This window comes from Pieris rapae, chromosome 17 (genome assembly GCF_905147795.1).
Source record: "Pieris rapae chromosome 17, ilPieRapa1.1, whole genome shotgun sequence".
NCBI classification, from domain to species: Eukaryota; Metazoa; Arthropoda; class Insecta; order Lepidoptera; family Pieridae; genus Pieris; species Pieris rapae.
The window spans coordinates 2,470,527-2,489,555 of record NC_059525.1 but is presented as its reverse complement, the minus strand read 5'-3'; the positions used below and the strand labels follow the sequence as shown (position 1 = coordinate 2,489,555).

Genomic DNA, 19,029 nt, shown 5'->3' with positions numbered 1-19,029 from the left:
ACGAAACAAAAGCTTTCGAATATTTGAAGAAAAGTGAATGTCACGTTGACAGCTAAGACTTAACAACAGATACTCATACTAAAAATAATGGCGTTGTCGTTATATGATAAAATATAGACTATAGATTAAATAGAGTGTTTCATATTGATGAAGCATTGTAAGGCACTCGTGTTAAATGGAGCGTTCACACAACTCTAGGAGGCATCGGCATGCATTACAATGTCCATGTGTCTGTCACAACGCTCGATAGCGCACTACAATACCATGTAGGCTTTAGTATAAATAATATATCGCCTATTTTGTACCGATATTGTACCTGCAATGTGAAATATTTTATAAATAAAATTGTCTTCGGTGTCATTGAGCAGAATAAGGTTTCGTGCGCGTCTTATACTGAAGTCATTAAATTCGGCCCCGGCTGTGCACCAATGGACTTTCTATGTGTGAATTTAACGCTCGTAAGGAGAAGGTAATCGTGAGGATGAGCATGCGATAAAAACATAGGCATGCTTCAGACACACGAGACTGACGACCTACTTCCCTGTCAGGCAAAACTAACGATCACAAAACAGATATACAAATTTTAGGTCCAAACTAAAAGGTCGCGCCACCGGTATTTTTGTGTAGTTTTTGTACGCGATAATTATTAAACGATTTCATCAAATGTGTTACTTTTGAACAGGACATCTGTAAAGATTCATATTCATATGTTTAAATATGACTATGATATGAAAGCGATAAAATATTTATGTAGACGTGGTATATTTAGTTATCAATTAATGCATTATTACTAGAACTACTTAGCAGACATTTCTATTTCCCGTTTTTACAGAGACACTACGTCTCTGGGGTAACAACTAGAATGCAAGAGTATTGTTTGTAACATTGTCTGTGACGCCTATCGACATCTATTTCCTATACCACAAATCTGGACGTTGAATCTTCTATTTTTAATAATAGAAAATTTTACATTTCGTCTCAGACTTGAGCTCGGAAATTACGAGGTTCTGAATTCAAATATCAGCTAAGCCTTAAAAAAGTCTAAAATCTGGTATTGTCGCCCGTTTTATAGCCAACTGGCAGAAACTATAATTTTATAACCATTTTGGTAACATGAATAAATATTTTGTACTATTTAAATCAAACACATATTTTTTGTTAACTAGCAAATATATCAGGGACAGTGAATCTAACGTTAACTTACGCGAATTAACATTTTAACCTTCACAATCTACGAGTAATTTAAACTTTTCATTATTTTGTTCCACATTTTCACTTTCTGCGTTAATATTTCACTTCTGTAGCTTCCGTTCACACAATAGCTGGCATCGTTTATTATTCATCCACTAAATTTTCACCACGATTATACGTTTCAACAGTTTCTTGCCTTTGCGAACTACATATTGCTTCTACGAAGATCGTTTAAATTCTCACCAGTAAACTTCGCCAGCAAAAACTATTTTAATCTATATTTGACTAAGTTGCTTATTTGCTACGGTATTTAGTCTTGGTATCGGGTGTCTGTCTTGAACAACCAAGTAATAGGTGGGCTTAAAAGTTCTTGGGCTAATATAAAAAAAAATAATTTTAATCGCTATGATTATGGTTTGTGGACTCAGTTTCCGCACTTAGACTCTAAATAGATCCGTTGTACGTAAAGTCCTGGCTAACTAAGCCAGCCTATCTCCTTCCAATAGCACATAAGTCTCCAATATCCTATCTTAAGATTTTAACTTACACCAGTTATTAAAATAATTAAAAAGCTATTTGATATGTATATTTTAACCGTAAACAACAAAGTTTACTAATGAATTTACAAGTTTACTAATAAAAAACGAAACAATTTGATTAGTGTAGATTTTTTCTAAATAGATCGGTAAAATTGTGATAATGTTTAATTCGGCTATAAATAAATATTTTTAAGTGAATATAAAAATTATTAATAAGAATATAGACGACGCATATCATTATAAATATCGCCTAACAGTAATTTTTACCAAAACTGCCTTTACGCCATGCGTATTCGGTATGCAACACCAAAACCTATCACGTCTTTAACAATTTATATAATTCTAGACAAGATAGTCGTTTGGTTCCTAAGTGCGCTTCCGTACAATCGTATCCTTTTCTGCAGATGATTTATTTCTAATATATTACATACCAGCTTTTCTTGATTAATTTCTAATGAACCTATAAACTATCTTTGTACTACTACGAATATTGAGCAGACGAACACGGAAGCGTTTTAAAATAATACTAAAATGATTAGTTAAAAGTAATTTTCGTGAGTGACTGGTACCGAAGACAATGAAATGTCTATGCTTACGCCATATAATTGGCGCCATTAGCCAACAATGTCAAATATTTTTAACCACAATCGAACACACAATATATTTCAATTACATTAAAGAATGGTTCATAAATAATTTTACGATATATTGTTCGGTTACTTGCCGCTTTATTTCTATACACAATTTATCATTGTCACCAAACATCGCTCCGCGCATAATCTTATATTAAACCACAGTTAATTTATCAAAGATTAAACCCTTGTACACAGTAATTACCCAACAATATTAATTATAAAGAGTACTGTATATTACATAAAATGGACAATAGCTTACGATTCTCATTCGTAGGTCGATTTTAGGTTGTAGGTTCGATCCCCGGCTGTGCACCGATGGACGACCTTTCTATGACCGTATTTAACATTTGCTACAATGGTGAAGGAAAACATCGTGAGGAAACCGACATGTCTTAGACTCAAAAAGTCGACGACGTGTGTCAGGCATAGGATCACCTACTTACCTATTAGATTGAGAAATAAACATGAAACAGATACAGAAACCTGAGGCTCAGAATTAAAAATCTGGTATCGCTACGTTGTAGATGCTGTGATATCCTGGATCGTATGTAGTCAATTCCTTATTTTACTCAAAGGAGTATAATAAGGAATCTCTATCTGCTAATAAAGATTAGTACATAGAGATTCCATTACTCATGTAAACATCGACTAGAGAATGTTTGAACTACGCCAATGTGAAATTTCGTTCAAATGTGATCAACTTTATTTTATAGATACTAATATTATGAAGAAATTTGTGAGTTCTTAAAACAAAAAGACTTAGTCGTGGTAAGAACGGACGAATAAAAACATTTCTTACGAACGCTGCTTTAACGATGCAGATATGATTGAGTTCTCGAGAAAAGTTGTAGATCTTGATACAGCATATTTCGAACATATACGAGTATATTATATAAAAAGTCCTCGAATGCTCCTATCTCGATATGCTTGCGATAAACTCAGAAGCTATTGCGGGTATTTCTACGTATACGGGAAATGAATGCTACGTATTAGATGTCGAAAATATATAATACAATCGGATCCGACAGACGTGGACCTATAGAACCTAGTAGATCTGTGGAAAAATATCTAATATTTTTATTAATTTTTATTTAATTACGAATACATGGAAAGAAGTTTTATATATATATATATATATATATATTTACCAGCTGTTTATTTGCTGTATAGATAAATTACTTTGATACTGACTGCAACGCTATCTGTCGGGCTGATTTGTGAAACTAAACCATCTAGGGCTTCCAAAAAAAATAATCAAATCGGACCAGCCGTGCAAGTGGAGTTAAGTGATAAGTCATATTATAACGGCGGAGATTGATAAGTATACCATATAATTATATAAATACAAATAAAGTAATGTATATATAAATTCCAACATAGTATTTGAAGTAGGTTGGATCTTATACTTCTTGATTGGTAGATTTCTATCAAGTGTTTTTCCTTTAGAATAACTTAATCCTGCAAGATATTTGAAACTGATTATGAGCTCGGAAAATCTTCAGGTATTCGGTTGTAAGATGTTATCTGAGCCCGCTTCTCCAACATAATCTTAGGTATAAAATTTAAGCACCTTGAAAAACAGGCGATACTTTGGGGGTTCACGGTTGAAATGTCTAAGCTCACTATATTATGATATACATCCGCTCTTAATAAAAACTTTTTGTATAAAATAATCTTATGAAGTTTACCGAAATCGTCTTCAGTTAAAATGATATTACTATTACGATATAGTACGAAAATCAAAGTCAAAGTCAAAATCCTTTAGTCATATAGGTAACAACATATACTTAAGAACTGAAAAAAAAGAAATACATATTTAATGCTTTTAATTTACATTAACTGTCAGTTAACAATTCAAGGATGTAGAACAGAAGATATGATCTGAAAATAAACTCTAATAAAATATTTTATTGTTTTACACAATATTTGTAAGGAGTTGCTACCATTACACCATGTTCCATGACTTATTAAGTTATAGGTCATTAATAATAATAAAATAAATATTTGTCCTCTATCTATATCTCGTGGGAACAACACGCAAACTCCCATATTCGTATCGTATATTATAAGATGCAGCGTTGCTTCCTTATGTAACAAATACGGTATAATTCAAAGTGATTTTTATTGAAATTACTAAAAACTGAGCTACTCTAAACAACGATACTGCACAGAAGACTGATCACCTACTCATCTATTAAGAAAATAATATTACCAAGGCACTGGAATCTTAGGATAGTAAATAACAAAAGGTAGTTTTGTCAAAATATTCTATGATACTCAATCTGGATATCAGTGAGTTTTGGCGAAAACACGTTCTTCTGAAACATTTCGAAAGAAAATATTTCTAGTTTCATAACTTTTACTATAGCTATAATATTAAAAGTCTAGTATATTGTTTCTCCATTCCACAATTCGAACAAAGGAACTTGGTTAATGGATTTTTGGATGGATGGATTTTTCTCATGCTCGTCCTGAGTAGCAGCAAGGAAAACATAGTTTAAAAATGAAAAAAAAAATGAAGACGTAACTCTCAATTTTAAAAATCAGTTTATCTGATCGTTATTATATGGTAATATTCGCTATCATTTCGGAATATCGTTTTTCTCGAGTCAATATCAATTTGTAAACATATTGAAGAAACCAGAGAATAAAAACCTGAATATTTCCGCGACAAAGTTGTTTGCTAAGACATAATAGTTTTCGCTGTTTACAGTAAATATAGGGAAAAATCGCAGGGAGAATAATATATAGCTGTTTTAGTATGGAGTATGCAAATATATTAAAACTTTGGATATAAGTAACGTTTTTTAAAATATTATTTATATTACACCACTTTTAAAAAACGTTAAATTCTTTTATACTAAAAACTGTGTATTAAATAATGCTTTCAGAAATATATCTATTTCAAGTATATTCTCTTTCAATTCTCTCTTCTTCTAACATGAACCCGGATATATTATCATACAAAAGTATTTTTAAAGGATAACTCACCAAACTCTATTTGCAATTCGGCTACCTTAACGTTTAATGGGGACCCGCAATTTAATTAGACTGCGCAAACATAAGCCACAGAGTAAAATACACAAGGGTTGAAAATTTTGTGAACATCTAAGCAAATAACTCATCTTGCCTCCGTTGATATTTTGATACTCCCACGGTAAGTTAATAAAGGACGACAAAAGCTTCATGTCATTATCAGATTCAAGCCTTACAATAAAGCCTCCAATGTGCAATATTTAAATATTTTTTATGTATTTATGACGTTTTGGAAATTGGGCTTGTGAAAAACGTATAACAAACCAATGTAATAAAATGTACGATAAATACTAATAAGTTAGAATGATTTGTTTTGATTCGCTCTTTTAAATTTTAAAAATATTTTTTTATTTACTACTGCAGTAAAATTTATTTAACCTAATATACAGTTAAAGATCATCAAAAATCTTTAAATAACTATGTTATAAACTAGAACTAATATTCACAGTATTCATTAGCACTTAAGCATCAACAGAACAACAATTGATCTCAAAATAATTATTGGGACAATTACGGTCTACCGTCTTCTTAATAAACATCTCTTTTTTCCCTAGTGCTTCTCGAGGAACAAATAACCTCGGAGCTGTGGAAACTTCTAAGCTTTTAGAAGGAGACAGGGTGGCTTAATTAGCCAAAACCTAACGCACAATGGACCAAATGGGCGTCTAAGTGCGAAAACTGCACCCACACTAACGTCCACACTACACTTCAGCTTTTCATAATAAATCGAACTACACTTACAGTTGCTTAAACGACACTACCTCAAAAGCCTTGATCGTGTTGAGTGGGCAATAGTCCCGTGGTATTGTAATCTGGGCCGTATTATATGCACGTGGTGAAGGACTTTGTTGACCTTTGACATGTTTATTTAATTTCTTCGTCGACGCTTTCTGTCTTTAATATTTGAATATTGCATACCAAGCATTTTGCTGTCTTGGAGGAAATAAGGATTTGGGGTTTTAATTAATGACAAAGAGAATGACGATACTAAACCCACACGATGGAGTGTTCTGGGGTATTGGACTGACATATTTATTTATTTACTTAACTAATAGAAACCAGGACATCCGACTTAAATTACTCGTATTTTTTATGAAATTAATTTTAAATGAACGTTGTTATACTCCCTGTATGTAATGGAATTGCTGCTATAAATTGCAAATATATGTTTTTCAATAAATTCGACGTCATTTTAAAGGTGATTGCCAGTTCTCTGGTGTAAATAAGTATATTATATTGGTAATTATTATTTTAATAGATTAAAAAAGCTTTGTATTTCCGGTTTACCTTTTTATAATGGCTAACAGTTATACAACGGCCCAAGTATAAATTGCCATGCTTTCAATAAACGATTTCCGCTCCAGCGAAACATGAGCGCTAGAGAAAAGATGCACAGATTATAACCTGCTGTAAACAAGAGTATGACACAACTCACAGTAATTCTTTAATTTGTAATTATGTTTCAAAGTTTTATTTTTGCTACTTTGCCCATATTTATGATCCTTGGTTTGTAAAGGAAAACATCGAGGTAAAGGACATGGCTTAAACCCAAAAAGTAGACGCGTCAGGCACAGAGAAGGTCTCTTTGGATCTAGCTGATGCGAAGCATGCGACGGTAACATAACATATATATTATATCCTAATGATACCATCTCATGAAGCTAGCATATGTTGCTTATGTAAGTATATTGTGGCAGGTTATGATTGATTCAATTTCCCATCCATTGTTTTATCACTAAACATGAGATGGAAACAATGGGGGTAATCGAGATCGTGACTCAGCATTTTTCCAGTATATATCATAGCTGACGGCGATTATTAAATATTAGCCTTTTCATTCACAGATAAAGTATCTATTATATCTATATATATAAAAGAAAGTCGTGTTAGTTACACCACTTATAACTCAAGAAAGGAAGAACAGATTTCGGTGAAAATTGGTATGGAGGTAGCTTAGAGCCAGGAGACGGACATAGGATACTTTTTATCCCGTTCGACAGCGTTCCCGTGGGACTTGACATGAAACGTCAGTCACTATAAAACGTGGTATAACAAAAAAGAATAATAAAACGCAAATGATAGCTATGTAATTGACGTATAATGACAGCTATGTAATGACGTATATATGACAATTTGATATTTGTAAGAAATCAATATTCAAAATATTTCTATTAAATAAATAATTAAATGTAATGATAGTGCCATTGCCCATTCGTATAAACAGTGAAGAGAACTATAAAACTCGATATGGTCGTATGTATACAGTTCGTCCAAAGAATGATGAATGTTTCTATTTGTTGTTGTTGTCGAAAGACGCATTTAATCGAGTATTGGAACGGGAACGTGAATATGATCACCAGGAATTAGATTTAGTAGTTCAAACGAATGTAACCCTGTTGAATTACCAACAAAAGGAAGTTTATGATACTTTAATGAAGGCAAACGATGATGAAAATGGTGGTTTATATTTCCTAGATGCCCTTGGTGGAACTGGCAAGACATTCCTCATGTCATTAGTTTTAGCAACTGTTCGGGCGAGATCCAACATAGCGGTTGCAGTTGCTTCTTCTGAAATAGCAGCCACATTGTTAGAAGGATGCCGTACGGCTCATTCAGAATTAAAATTACCGTTAAATCTTCAAACTATTGAAGAACCAACGTGTAATATTGCAAAACACTCAGCAATGGCCAAAGTTTTAGCGGCATCGAAAATCATCATCTGGGATGAATGCACAATGGCGCATAAACGTGCATTAGAAGCACTTAACAAAACATTAACAGATTTACGCAATGACTCGAGATGTTTTGGAGGAGCAATGATTTTACTGTCTGGCGATTTCTGCTAAATACTGCCAGTAATTCCAAGATCTACGACTGCCGACGAAATAAACGCTTGCCTCAAATCGTCAAATCTATGGCGCTATGTGAAGAAACTGCAGCTGACAACAAACATGAGAGTTACATTGCTTAATGATACATCTGCTGAAGATTTCTCGGAGCAATTGCTGACTATCGGTAATGGTGAGGAAGTTCTTATTCCGAGGATCCCGATGATCCCAACCGATATGCCGTTTGAATTTAAAAGACTTCAATTTCCGATACGTCTTGCATTTGCCATGACCATCAACAAATCACAAGGCCAATCCTTAAAAGTTTGTGGTTTAAATCTAGAACATTCATGTTTTTCCCATGGTCAATTATACGTGGCATGTTCACGGGTCGGAAGACCATCTGCGTTGTTTGTTAAGTGAAGAGTAACCTATGTACTAAAATACAGAAATAATAATGAATGATTAATGTAGGTATTTAATTTTTTTGTATTTTGTTCCAATAAAAAAAAACTGCTTATTTATTGCCATTAAGGCGGAACAAAGTTCGCCGGGTCAGCTTGTACATAATGTTTTTTATTATAAGATTCCCTGGAAATATTCGTTTAGGTTCTTAAGAAAAACGAGCCGGAGTCTCATCTGATGTTAATTGATACCGCCGCTCATGAACACTCTCAAACGGCTCGCGAGTGCGTTGCTGGCCTTATGGAATTGGTACGCTCTTTTCTTTTTTCTCTTCTCCTCTCCTCTTCTAAACTGTAGAAATATAACATTAAAAAAATAAGATTACCAAAATATAACTCGATTTTTGTTCCCGCATGTTAAGCTGGCTTAGTGGTTAATTAACTTGGCACAAAAACCTGATATAGTAAGTTCAATTATTATGAAATCTAAAGAAAAATTGAACTCTCATTATGACAAATACAACCACTAATCCGCAATAAAGTTATTTATTTTAACAAAAATCGTAAAATAATTTCTAATATCTTAACACAGTCCGAACCTACTGTTAGTACTAGCCTGACGATAAAAATCTGTTTATTACCCACAAACAATATTATTTACTAAATCGAATACGCTCATAGAAGTAACTTTACAGTATCTTTAGGATGGAAAGTCTGGCAATCTCACTGCTATAAAGGGTCGGATGCTTGATAACATCAAAGGAAGACTTAACTAAGTCAAACTGCACTTAGTAAAGACTCGTGTAACTCGGAAAGCATAAACTAATACACCATAATATATATTTGAAATGGCGAGTAAAAGTTATATTGTTACCATAAACAATAAAAAAAAACATTATTAAAAACACTTTTTAATCTGTATTAAAAATACTGGAGAGTAGTGGATATTTCCGCCCTCGTGTATCGCCAATAAAAAATGTCTAATTAGTCTTTTTTTTTATAGAACAGGGGGCAAACGGGCAGGAGGCTCACCTGATGTTAAATGATACCGCCGCCCATGGACACTCAATGCCACAGGGCTCGCGAGTGCTTTGCCAGCCTTCTAAGAATTGGTACGTTCTTTTCTCGAAGTACCCTAAGTCGAATTGGTTCGGATATACTTCAGTGGGCAGCTGGTGGTAAGCGTAAGTAATTTAAACACTTCGCTAACTAAACAGCTCACAACTTCTAAACAAAGTTTTAAATTCGGACCGATAAATCATTCGTGGCTACCGTAATAAAATTATTACATACTGGCCACATAAATCGATTTTTATTCTGAACAAATGTCACAGAATACATTTCTTCCATCCCTAGAGAAAGTATAATTGTTTAGGGGACTGACATGACGTGATTGCATAAAGATTAAATTGATCCAAAAATGTATTCATGGCACATTGGGGATTTAGGAGACGTTCAATATTAACTTATACTTTTCGTAAAAAATATTTGACTGGAATATTAAGTCTGGAATTAAAACGAAGGCGAGGTGTTGTGAGATTGGCTTATTATTAGTAAATAAGGGTTCAACAACAATAAAATCATATTATTTTAATGCTAAAATGATCAAAATTTACATATTTGTTAAAATAACTTAACATACGTAAGTATTTCGGTAAAACTACATACAAATAAGAACATATTTTCTACATAAATATTAGTTTTCTATTAATTTAAGCGACATCTAGCGGCTACTACCGTAACCACTTGAGGTATAAGAATAATAAGTCAATGCCTTCATTGTTTTTCCTATTTTAAGAAATCGATCATTACTGAAATTTTTATTTTTATTTGTACAACTATGAACTAATTTGTATCCCACGACATAAGTTGATACAGTAAATACATTGCATAACGAGTACATACATTGAAGGAGTTTTGTAGTCTGTAATTCAAATGTCAATATCGCGTGAAAAACATCATCGCTGTACCATTCGCTCAATTATCATATCCTATGTTCCTATTGGTTATTTTTTACAATATTCTCCAATAAAAATTCTCTATAATTTTGTGGTTGTTGCCACGTTCAACTAATTTTCATGAGAAAAGATAACATATTCTTCAGGTGAGTCGAATTGTCAAATTGTCATCATATCACAAATGTCTGTGAGGAGTTATTCGACTTTTTGATTATTTTTTGTGAACAAAGTAAGTAAAAACGATTTTATTCAATTTTAATTCATAATAAACTCAGTGTTTTATGTGTAGTGTTCAAGTAGAATATGATTTTCACTTTCATTTTCACTTACTTAATCTGACGTCATTGATTACCATCACAAAACAAGACTAATATTCATTTATTACTGTTCTCTGATAACGCATAATTCAATTACTATCATATTTTTTTTATAAATTGAAGAATGTGTAGTTTAATATTATCCATTTTTTATATAGTAACATACAAATGTGTTTACATCTTAAAAGTATTATTATTAATTATGATAGGTAGGTAATATGGTTTTATCAGTAATTAACTTCTCCGATACAAATAAATAAAACTATTCTTCGTCTGGCTGGCACCGCCTCGCCCTCCAATTACGACCAATTCTTAATTGGTTTGATTACTAAAATGTGTCACCTTCTTGCCGAGAATAACGCCCTATTTTATTCCTAACATTTGTAATGCTAGTATTCATGCAAATAAAAATATTTATCACTTTGTATGCACAGTCCTTACTTTTCCAGATAACACTTGATAAGATAGTGCTTGATGATATACTTATACTAGATATAAATTTACAATTAATAACATGTTTTGCTATTGTTGTAGGTAAAAGGGTCCATCATGGCGACCCAAGTACAAGCTCTATATGACTTCTCAGGTGAGCCAGGCACAACTGAAATGTCAATTACTAGTGGAGAAGTTTTAACCCTCATAAATACTGAGATCGGTGAAGGATGGTGGGAAGGTAGAAATTCTAAAGGAGAAACTGGGCTATTTCCAGCTGCATATGTAAGAAAAATGACCCAGGATGAGTCTGCTCCTTCAAAGATGGCACCTGCAGCACCTAGATATGACCAAGCAGCTGATGATTGGGGAGATCAACAGTATAGTGCAGGTGATAGTAACTACCAAAGAGGAGCATCACATGAAGATGGTTGGGATGACGATTGGGATGATGATACTTACTCAGAAATAGGGCCTGGCCCTCAACAAAATAAAGCACCATTAAATCCACAACCACTAGCACCATTGCCTGGTATGCCTATTAGTGATTATAATCAGCATATTGAAGACACTGCATCCACATTCTCATCCGTGGGTACAGTCAGAAAAAGTAAATTTGCTCCATCTTCAAAAGTAAGTGGTGAAAGTTACCTGCTGGGTACTTTAAATGTTGAAGTGTCAGATTCTGAAAAAGTGTATATTGTTCAAGATGAAGATGGTTACTGTTGGGCTCCAATTTCCCAACCTTATCATGTTACTGTAGCATCTCCTAAAAAAGAATCTAAGTTCAAAGGTATTAAAAGCTTTATTGCATATCAGTTAACACCGTCTTTCAATAATATTCAAGTCTCTCGGAGATATAAACATTTTGATTGGCTCCATGAAAGGCTACAAGAAAAGTTCACATTGATACCAATACCACCACTACCAGATAAACAAATATCCGGAAGATATGATGAACAATTAATTGAACGCAGGAGAGTTCAGCTCCAGGAATTTGTTGATTGGATGTGTAAACACCCTGTTCTATCAAAATCTGAAGTATGGCAACATTTTCTTACATGCACTGATGAAAAACGGTGGAAAGCAGGGAAACGACAAGCTGAAAGGGATAACCTACTTGGATTAAATTATTGTGTTTCACTAGTTGTACCTGAAAAAGCTTTATTGCATTCACAAGTTGAGGTTGTAACTGAACAATGCTATACCTTTATAGGCAGTATGGATTCTTCTGTCAAATTACTCACAAATATGTGTCTTGCACAAACAAAGAGATTCCAAGGACCATACAAAACTGATTGTCAAAAGACGGGAGAGGCATTTTATAATCTAGGAAATGCTTTGAGTTTAGACGAAGGAACCATAGTCTCTACATCAAAACTTACCTCTGCCATTAAAATGACTGGAGGTGCTTATATTGAAATAGGTAAAATGTATGAGGATCAACCTAAATATGATTTTGAACCTTTAGGCGATAAATTTCACTTATATAAAGGTATTGTGGGATCATTCCCTGATTGTCTAGGAAACCACAAAGCTGCAGTACAAAAGAAACGTGAATGTGAAAGGTTGACAAATGAGCAGAAAATGGAAATAGCCCAATTAAACGAGATTAAGAGAAGAACTGATGTCATTTCATATGCCTTGCTTGCTGAAATTAATCACTTCAAAAGTGAGAGAACAGTTGATATAAAGGCCACCATGCAGAAATTCTTAAAACAGCAGATTACATTTTATAAAAAAATTGTAGATAAACTAGAAGGTGCGCTGTACCAATATGATGATTAACATGCTGTTAGGAAATACACTGTGCTATATTGATTTTATGTATTGTGAGTACATTTACAAATAAGAATGGACACCTCTATATCTTTTTTATTAATTTTAAAACTGAAGGATTGGAAAGGATGTGATGAAAATGGACTGAATTTTCAATATTTTTTACATAAAAGATGTGTATATATGTAACTTTCTATCAAGTTTATTTTTTACTTCTTTTGTTACATCTATTTGTAATACTTTTCAACTATTTTGAGAAATTTGTTTATAGCTTTACTGTATTCCATTATAATAAATTTAATAAATATTGTATGTTTAAATGTGTTTTACATGTTCACAAACCTGTTCAAAACTTTTAACTTAAATTGTAAGTATCCACTTTACATTTACATGTTTATCTTAATGGGTATGATTTTCACTCGACTGTTTTTTTATTTTTTACAGGTGTCTCAAAATATCTGGGAGATGAGATAGCCCCGGCCACAAAAGAATTTTCAGTAGAAAGTTTTGGCTATAATGGCAAGTGAAAAAAAAGATGCCAGTACACTGATATCAAAGAAAAAGAAAATTAAACCCAGAATATCTCGAGATGCAGACTGCTGCAGTGTGAACTTCCTAAAATGCGTTCTTCATATTTTTAATGTCACATTTCTGGTAAGTTTACATTATTTAATTTAACTGTTTAACTAAATCTTAAAGCCCCTATCCAAAAAGTGTATCAAAGTTACTTTTCTTACACATGGAAAAATCAACAAAGCAGTACTTAATTTTAAATGTTACATTTTCAATTATTATTCTTGTGCATTCTTGTGTTAACTATCTGTTTGCATAACTATACTCTACTTAGTTTCTGTAATTTTTAAATCAATTTATTGTTGATTGGATTATAATATGTTATAATTAAAAAAAATATATTAACATTTTTGTGTACATGGATATTGATATGTACTTGTATGGAACAGAAATAAGGAAAAATTCAGAACCTCTATAAGTATATTGTATTTGAAACAGAAGGATAATTTACCAACTAAATTAATTATTCTTGCAAAATGTGATGTAACAATTTGCTTAATTGATGAGGTATGTGAATTGGATAAATCATTGGTTTAATTTTTTTAACCTCTAAACTGAGACTGGAAAAATTGCAATGAATGGAAATTAAATTGATTTTCCATGTTATTTTTATACAAGTAAAATAAAGATGTTTAAATTATGTATATTTCTTGCAATTTACCATTTAATTGAACCATATTCAACTAGTCTAATTATTATTTGATGTACCAAAATTTGATCTTAATCAATAAATATTTAAATATTACATTTCTATATAGTAATGCCTTTAATAAAATTAACTGTTAATTAAGAAAAAAGAAAATTGTTCTATTAAAACTGTCTGTAATTTAAAGCAAGCATCAATTGTATTTGGTTATTATAAAGTTTATAGTAAGTTTTAATTAACTTCTATTAGGCTTTATATTTTTTAACTCCTTCAATTCAAATTCAATTCAATTAAAAAATCATTTATTCATATAGGTAACATAATGTACACTTATGTACGTCAAAAAAAATGTTTTAAATTGTTGATATTGCCTTTTAAAGACTAATTTAAAACATTATATTTTTGATTACGCAACAGCTTTAACACAATCACTGGTAACACGATGATTTATGATTCGATAATTATTTAAATAATTTGCCATTTTTTTATTTATTTGGAATTATTAATTTACAAAGAATATAAATTATTTGATAGATAATGAGTCATATTCTGTATAATCTATGAAGATTAGATAGGGACACTCCTAGATTTATGGTAATTATATATAGGTATGACATCATATTATATATATATAATGTCATTATGTGTTGAAAGTTCCTTTATAACAGTCCAGTCTGTTTCATAGATTAATATATTATTGTTGGTGGGTTTTATGTTGTTAATTTATTTATTAACTTGCCTTTGACTTTGTTACATACATTTAGATAACGTAAATTCAGGATGGAACGCGCGGCCTTATCGCTTACAAACGATCTCTTCCAGGCAACCCTAGTAGCGAAAAATAAATACTAAGAGTATAGTGCATAGCTAATATTTTTTTTTAATTTATTTTTTTATAAAATAGAATTACGGATTTAATTACATAATCAAATTTTAAAAAAATAAAAAAAGAATAAAATCTAATCTTAGAGTCATGAATGCTAGTGTCTGTCATGTGCCACAAATAACATTAAATACTTAAAAGTTGAGGCTATACAAAAAATAGCAATAGAGGTTTAATTATTTCTTGAAACGCTCTAAAAAACTGCACAAAGTAAATGTTTTTAGTGCCTATTGCATCACATTCGAAAAGTGTTAATTTCATAACTATAATTACCAATCCGTATAAGTATGCACCTCTCCGCTAATTGGCTCCCTCTAATGAATACCAATAAAATATTTTGACACATTAAGTCTAATAACTCTATAATTATGCATTTGTCTATGTTAGGCATGGGAATTATTAAATAGCCCAAGGGCGTCCAGGGAGACTCGGACCTCGAGGTGATTATTGAAAAGGCAGGACAGATATTCAATGGAGTGCGGGAAGTACGAAGTACAGGGATTCTTTACCCTAACCTGATTTTAATTTTGCTTTACCGTGGCGACTTTTAATGTTGTATTGGGTCATTTGGGTCTCTTAAGACAGGTCGTTTATATATTTAATAGGATAGCCCAAACCAACAGCTTTCTATCCAAAAAAATATAAAATGCTCTCTCTTCTGGTATGTGGCGATACTGATCACGCCAGATATTCGTCTCATAGCTATGACTCTATGAGTTATCGAAAAGTTACGATAATATTTCCTTGCATATTCTTATAGTTATTTTGACCACAGTTTGCAGGCGCTGGCGTATTCTTAGTTGGTGCATGGACGATCGCAACTAGACACCGTTTTGTGGCCCTTCTGCCTACTCCAACGTATCCTGCAATATCGTATTTGCTGTGCATCGCTGGTGCGTTGGGCGTGCCTCTCTGTGGACTCGGTTGCTGTGGCCTGAAGACTGAAAACAGAACTAGCTTGTTGTGTGTGAGTATATTCACTGGATTAAAATAGTAATTAAAGTAAATATAGGAAGTAATTTTTCTACTATGTGATAGTCGGGTAATAAGCCGGATGATAAATACCCAAATTGTCTGTTTCTAATCAATTAAAATAAGTGGGTTAAATACGGACAATTGTATAAAAAATACCTTTACATTAAGAGTAAAACTATACAGATACGAAGAAATAGCCGGGAAACAGGGATATATTTTGATATATAAGCGAATGATTTGCTGTTTGTAAATGTTATAAGGATAATTCGACTGATAGAATCAGAATAAACGAACCGACGATCCTACTTAAACGTAAATTAAAAAAAAATATTTTAAATTTAATTTAATTTGGAAGAATTCTTCAAGCTGTAAAATACAGCTTGAAGAATTCACATAGATTTTTACATTCGTTTCTTCCCGTAACTGATGAGCATATGTGGTAAAAAATAAATGTAGATCAAGGGTGCCCTTTGGGAAAAAGGCGTGAATAAATGAAATTCCTACAACGGCAAGACTTTAGAAACTGCTTTACAAAATAATATGTAATTTTGGCTTAGACATGCCTGTCAAAGTTCACATCGAAATGCTAAGCTCTGCCCATAGACACGCAATGCAAGTGAGTTGTCTAGGATGTGGTACAATCTTTTGTAGGCCCTTTATTTTCTGGTTTCAAGCAAAGTATGTAGTGAAACGGGCCAGCCTCTAAAAAAGTCCTTAAAGCGTGGCCACACGATGCAGTTTGGTGCGGTGCCGCAACGTCATCCTACATACAAATTACTATAATATGCCATACGAAGTGTTGCACCCTATCGCTCGAAATAATTGCGATGCGGCGCCGCATCGTGTGACCGCGCTCTTACTACGTTGGAATTTTTTTTTCATATTTGTTGAGAGTTTCTTAAGACCTTTTAATTGCGCCTGTTGCCGTTTATGTACAAATACTTTATACTTTTTTTTTTAATTCCAGTACACATATTTCCTTCTTATCACATTCTTATTGGAAGTGGGTGCTGGTGGTCTTGCGTATTACTACGAAGTGGCTGTAGAGGACGAACTACGTTTCGAACTTAACGCAACGTTCATAACAAATTACGCGCTTGACACTGTGGTTACGGACGCTGTGGATATTATGCAGACTGAGGTAATAGACAATAATTTTCTAGAAAACTTTATTATTTTTTTCTTAATGCGTAGAGGCGATGATAACTTGGAAACTGAGTAACTAAACTGGTAGAAACTGATAGTCCGTTACAGACGCTTTCTTGCTTACCACAGCGCTCAGACATAAGCTGCCAACTAAAGTTAGATTTTATCACAAGCTATGAAAGCTATTTAAGGAGATTATGATTGTTTGTACTTTGAATGGTTTCTATAGAGTATAGAGTTTGACAGTTCGGTCTTAGCCCTGTGTGCGGTGAGTGGGCACCGCATCGGTCTTGTAGACCAAGATGTGTGGAACTGATTAAATGTCGTGATAGTGATCAGTGGGGGTTAGTTCATCGCTTTATAGCGTTGTTATCGTATGTTATTGTAACTGCAGCGCCATCTCTTGACGAAATAAGAAATAAATCGTTTTAACTAAAAAACTCATATCACAGCGCGAATACAATTATTATACAGAAAAAGTATTTAGATTAATTTAATTTTTATGAATTGGGGGGACAGTACAGCAGAATTTTTTTATTCTCGTGAATTAGTTTCCTTCAAGTGTTCAAAATAAAACGAACCGATTGTTCATAACGGCCGCGTTGCGTTCTAAATTTAAAAAATATTTTAGTCAATTGTATGAAGGGTTAAAATGTTCTATTTTTGAATTGTTTTAAAGTTTATATTGTCTGTAATTCATAAATTATATATCATAGGTAATCATATATTCATAAGGTATAAGAACTTATTTTTATGCAATAAATAAAATAAATAAACTAAAAGTCTGCTGAATTTTGACTTAATAAAGTTTGTTATTCCCTCACCCCACAGTTATTCCATTCGATAGGATTTTTCCATACAACAATTGTTAACAAATTCTACTATATAATAATTTCAGTTCAAATGCTGTGGAGCGAACCGATATACCGAGTGGCGTAAGAGTGCTTGGCACGAACATGATCCGAGATTGCTAGTTCCTGACTCCTGTTGTAAGACTGTCACCACTCGCTGTGGTATGCGAGACCATCCCTCCAATATATATTATCATGTGAGTATACCTTCGTGGCATTATACTTTAATATACTTTGAGAGTCTTGTTCTTACTACAATGTTGTACTTATGTTGCCCTACAAAAAAATGTCTATCAAAAAGAGTGGTGGAGAGTTTTTTTTGCCAGTTCCGTTTTAATCTTGATTTGGTAACTGGTTGAAAATCTTCTTGTCATAGTGACGTTTTATGAATAAATGAATTTTTATTAAAAAAAAATATGCGTAATTAATTCTTTTGGCTGTTTTAGAATAAGTGTAATAATTTGGCAATAGTGTAAGTTATTTGGGTTCATTGTTTAACGTTGTTTTGGACAGACTGAAATCAATCGTTTTTTATTTAAAATATTAGATCTTTTCTATAGAAAATCAACATTCTTATAAGAAAAAATAATAATCACGATTAATATATGTTAAAACAATACCAATTCGACTGCAATGATTTTAACACATTAAAACGATTGTATGAAAGCATGGATTTGTGAACGTATTTCATATTGTAAGCTAATGATATATTTTTTTTATTAATATTTTACCGAATGGATAGGCAGAACCCACTGATCTCCTATTTGCTATAGTCCTGACATACCCTTCTCTCTTCATCCGCTTTCATGACATTCTCCACCATTGTTTCAATAAAG

General features: G+C 32.6%; 2 protein-coding genes across 2 annotated transcripts in view; both read left to right on the top strand.

The window, feature by feature from the left end:
- LOC111001238 (CD151 antigen) overlaps window positions 1-19,029 on the top strand; it is a 160,760-nt gene that overhangs the window by 138,201 nt on the left and 3,530 nt on the right. The window contains exons 5-8 of the mRNA XM_045631995.1: window positions 13,564-13,773; window positions 15,997-16,188; window positions 17,164-17,337; window positions 18,241-18,390. Of these exons, the coding sequence (XP_045487951.1) occupies window positions 13,636-13,773; window positions 15,997-16,188; window positions 17,164-17,337; window positions 18,241-18,390 (654 nt within the window). The 5' untranslated portion in view covers window positions 13,564-13,635. The remainder of the gene's footprint in view (window positions 1-13,563; window positions 13,774-15,996; window positions 16,189-17,163; window positions 17,338-18,240; window positions 18,391-19,029) is intronic.
- Window positions 10,699-13,439, top strand: LOC111001237 (sorting nexin lst-4). The gene is made up of 2 exons (XM_022271038.2): window positions 10,699-10,820; window positions 11,443-13,439. The coding sequence occupies exon 2, from the start codon at window positions 11,458-11,460 to the stop codon at window positions 13,126-13,128; it is 1,671 nt and encodes a 556-aa protein (XP_022126730.1). The 5' UTR covers window positions 10,699-10,820; window positions 11,443-11,457; the 3' UTR covers window positions 13,129-13,439.

Excerpts from the sequence above, each read along its gene's own strand:
- LOC111001237 (XM_022271038.2), top strand. The coding sequence starts at position 11,458 with ATGGCGACCCAAGTACAAGCTCTATATGACTTCTCAGGTGAGCCAGGC.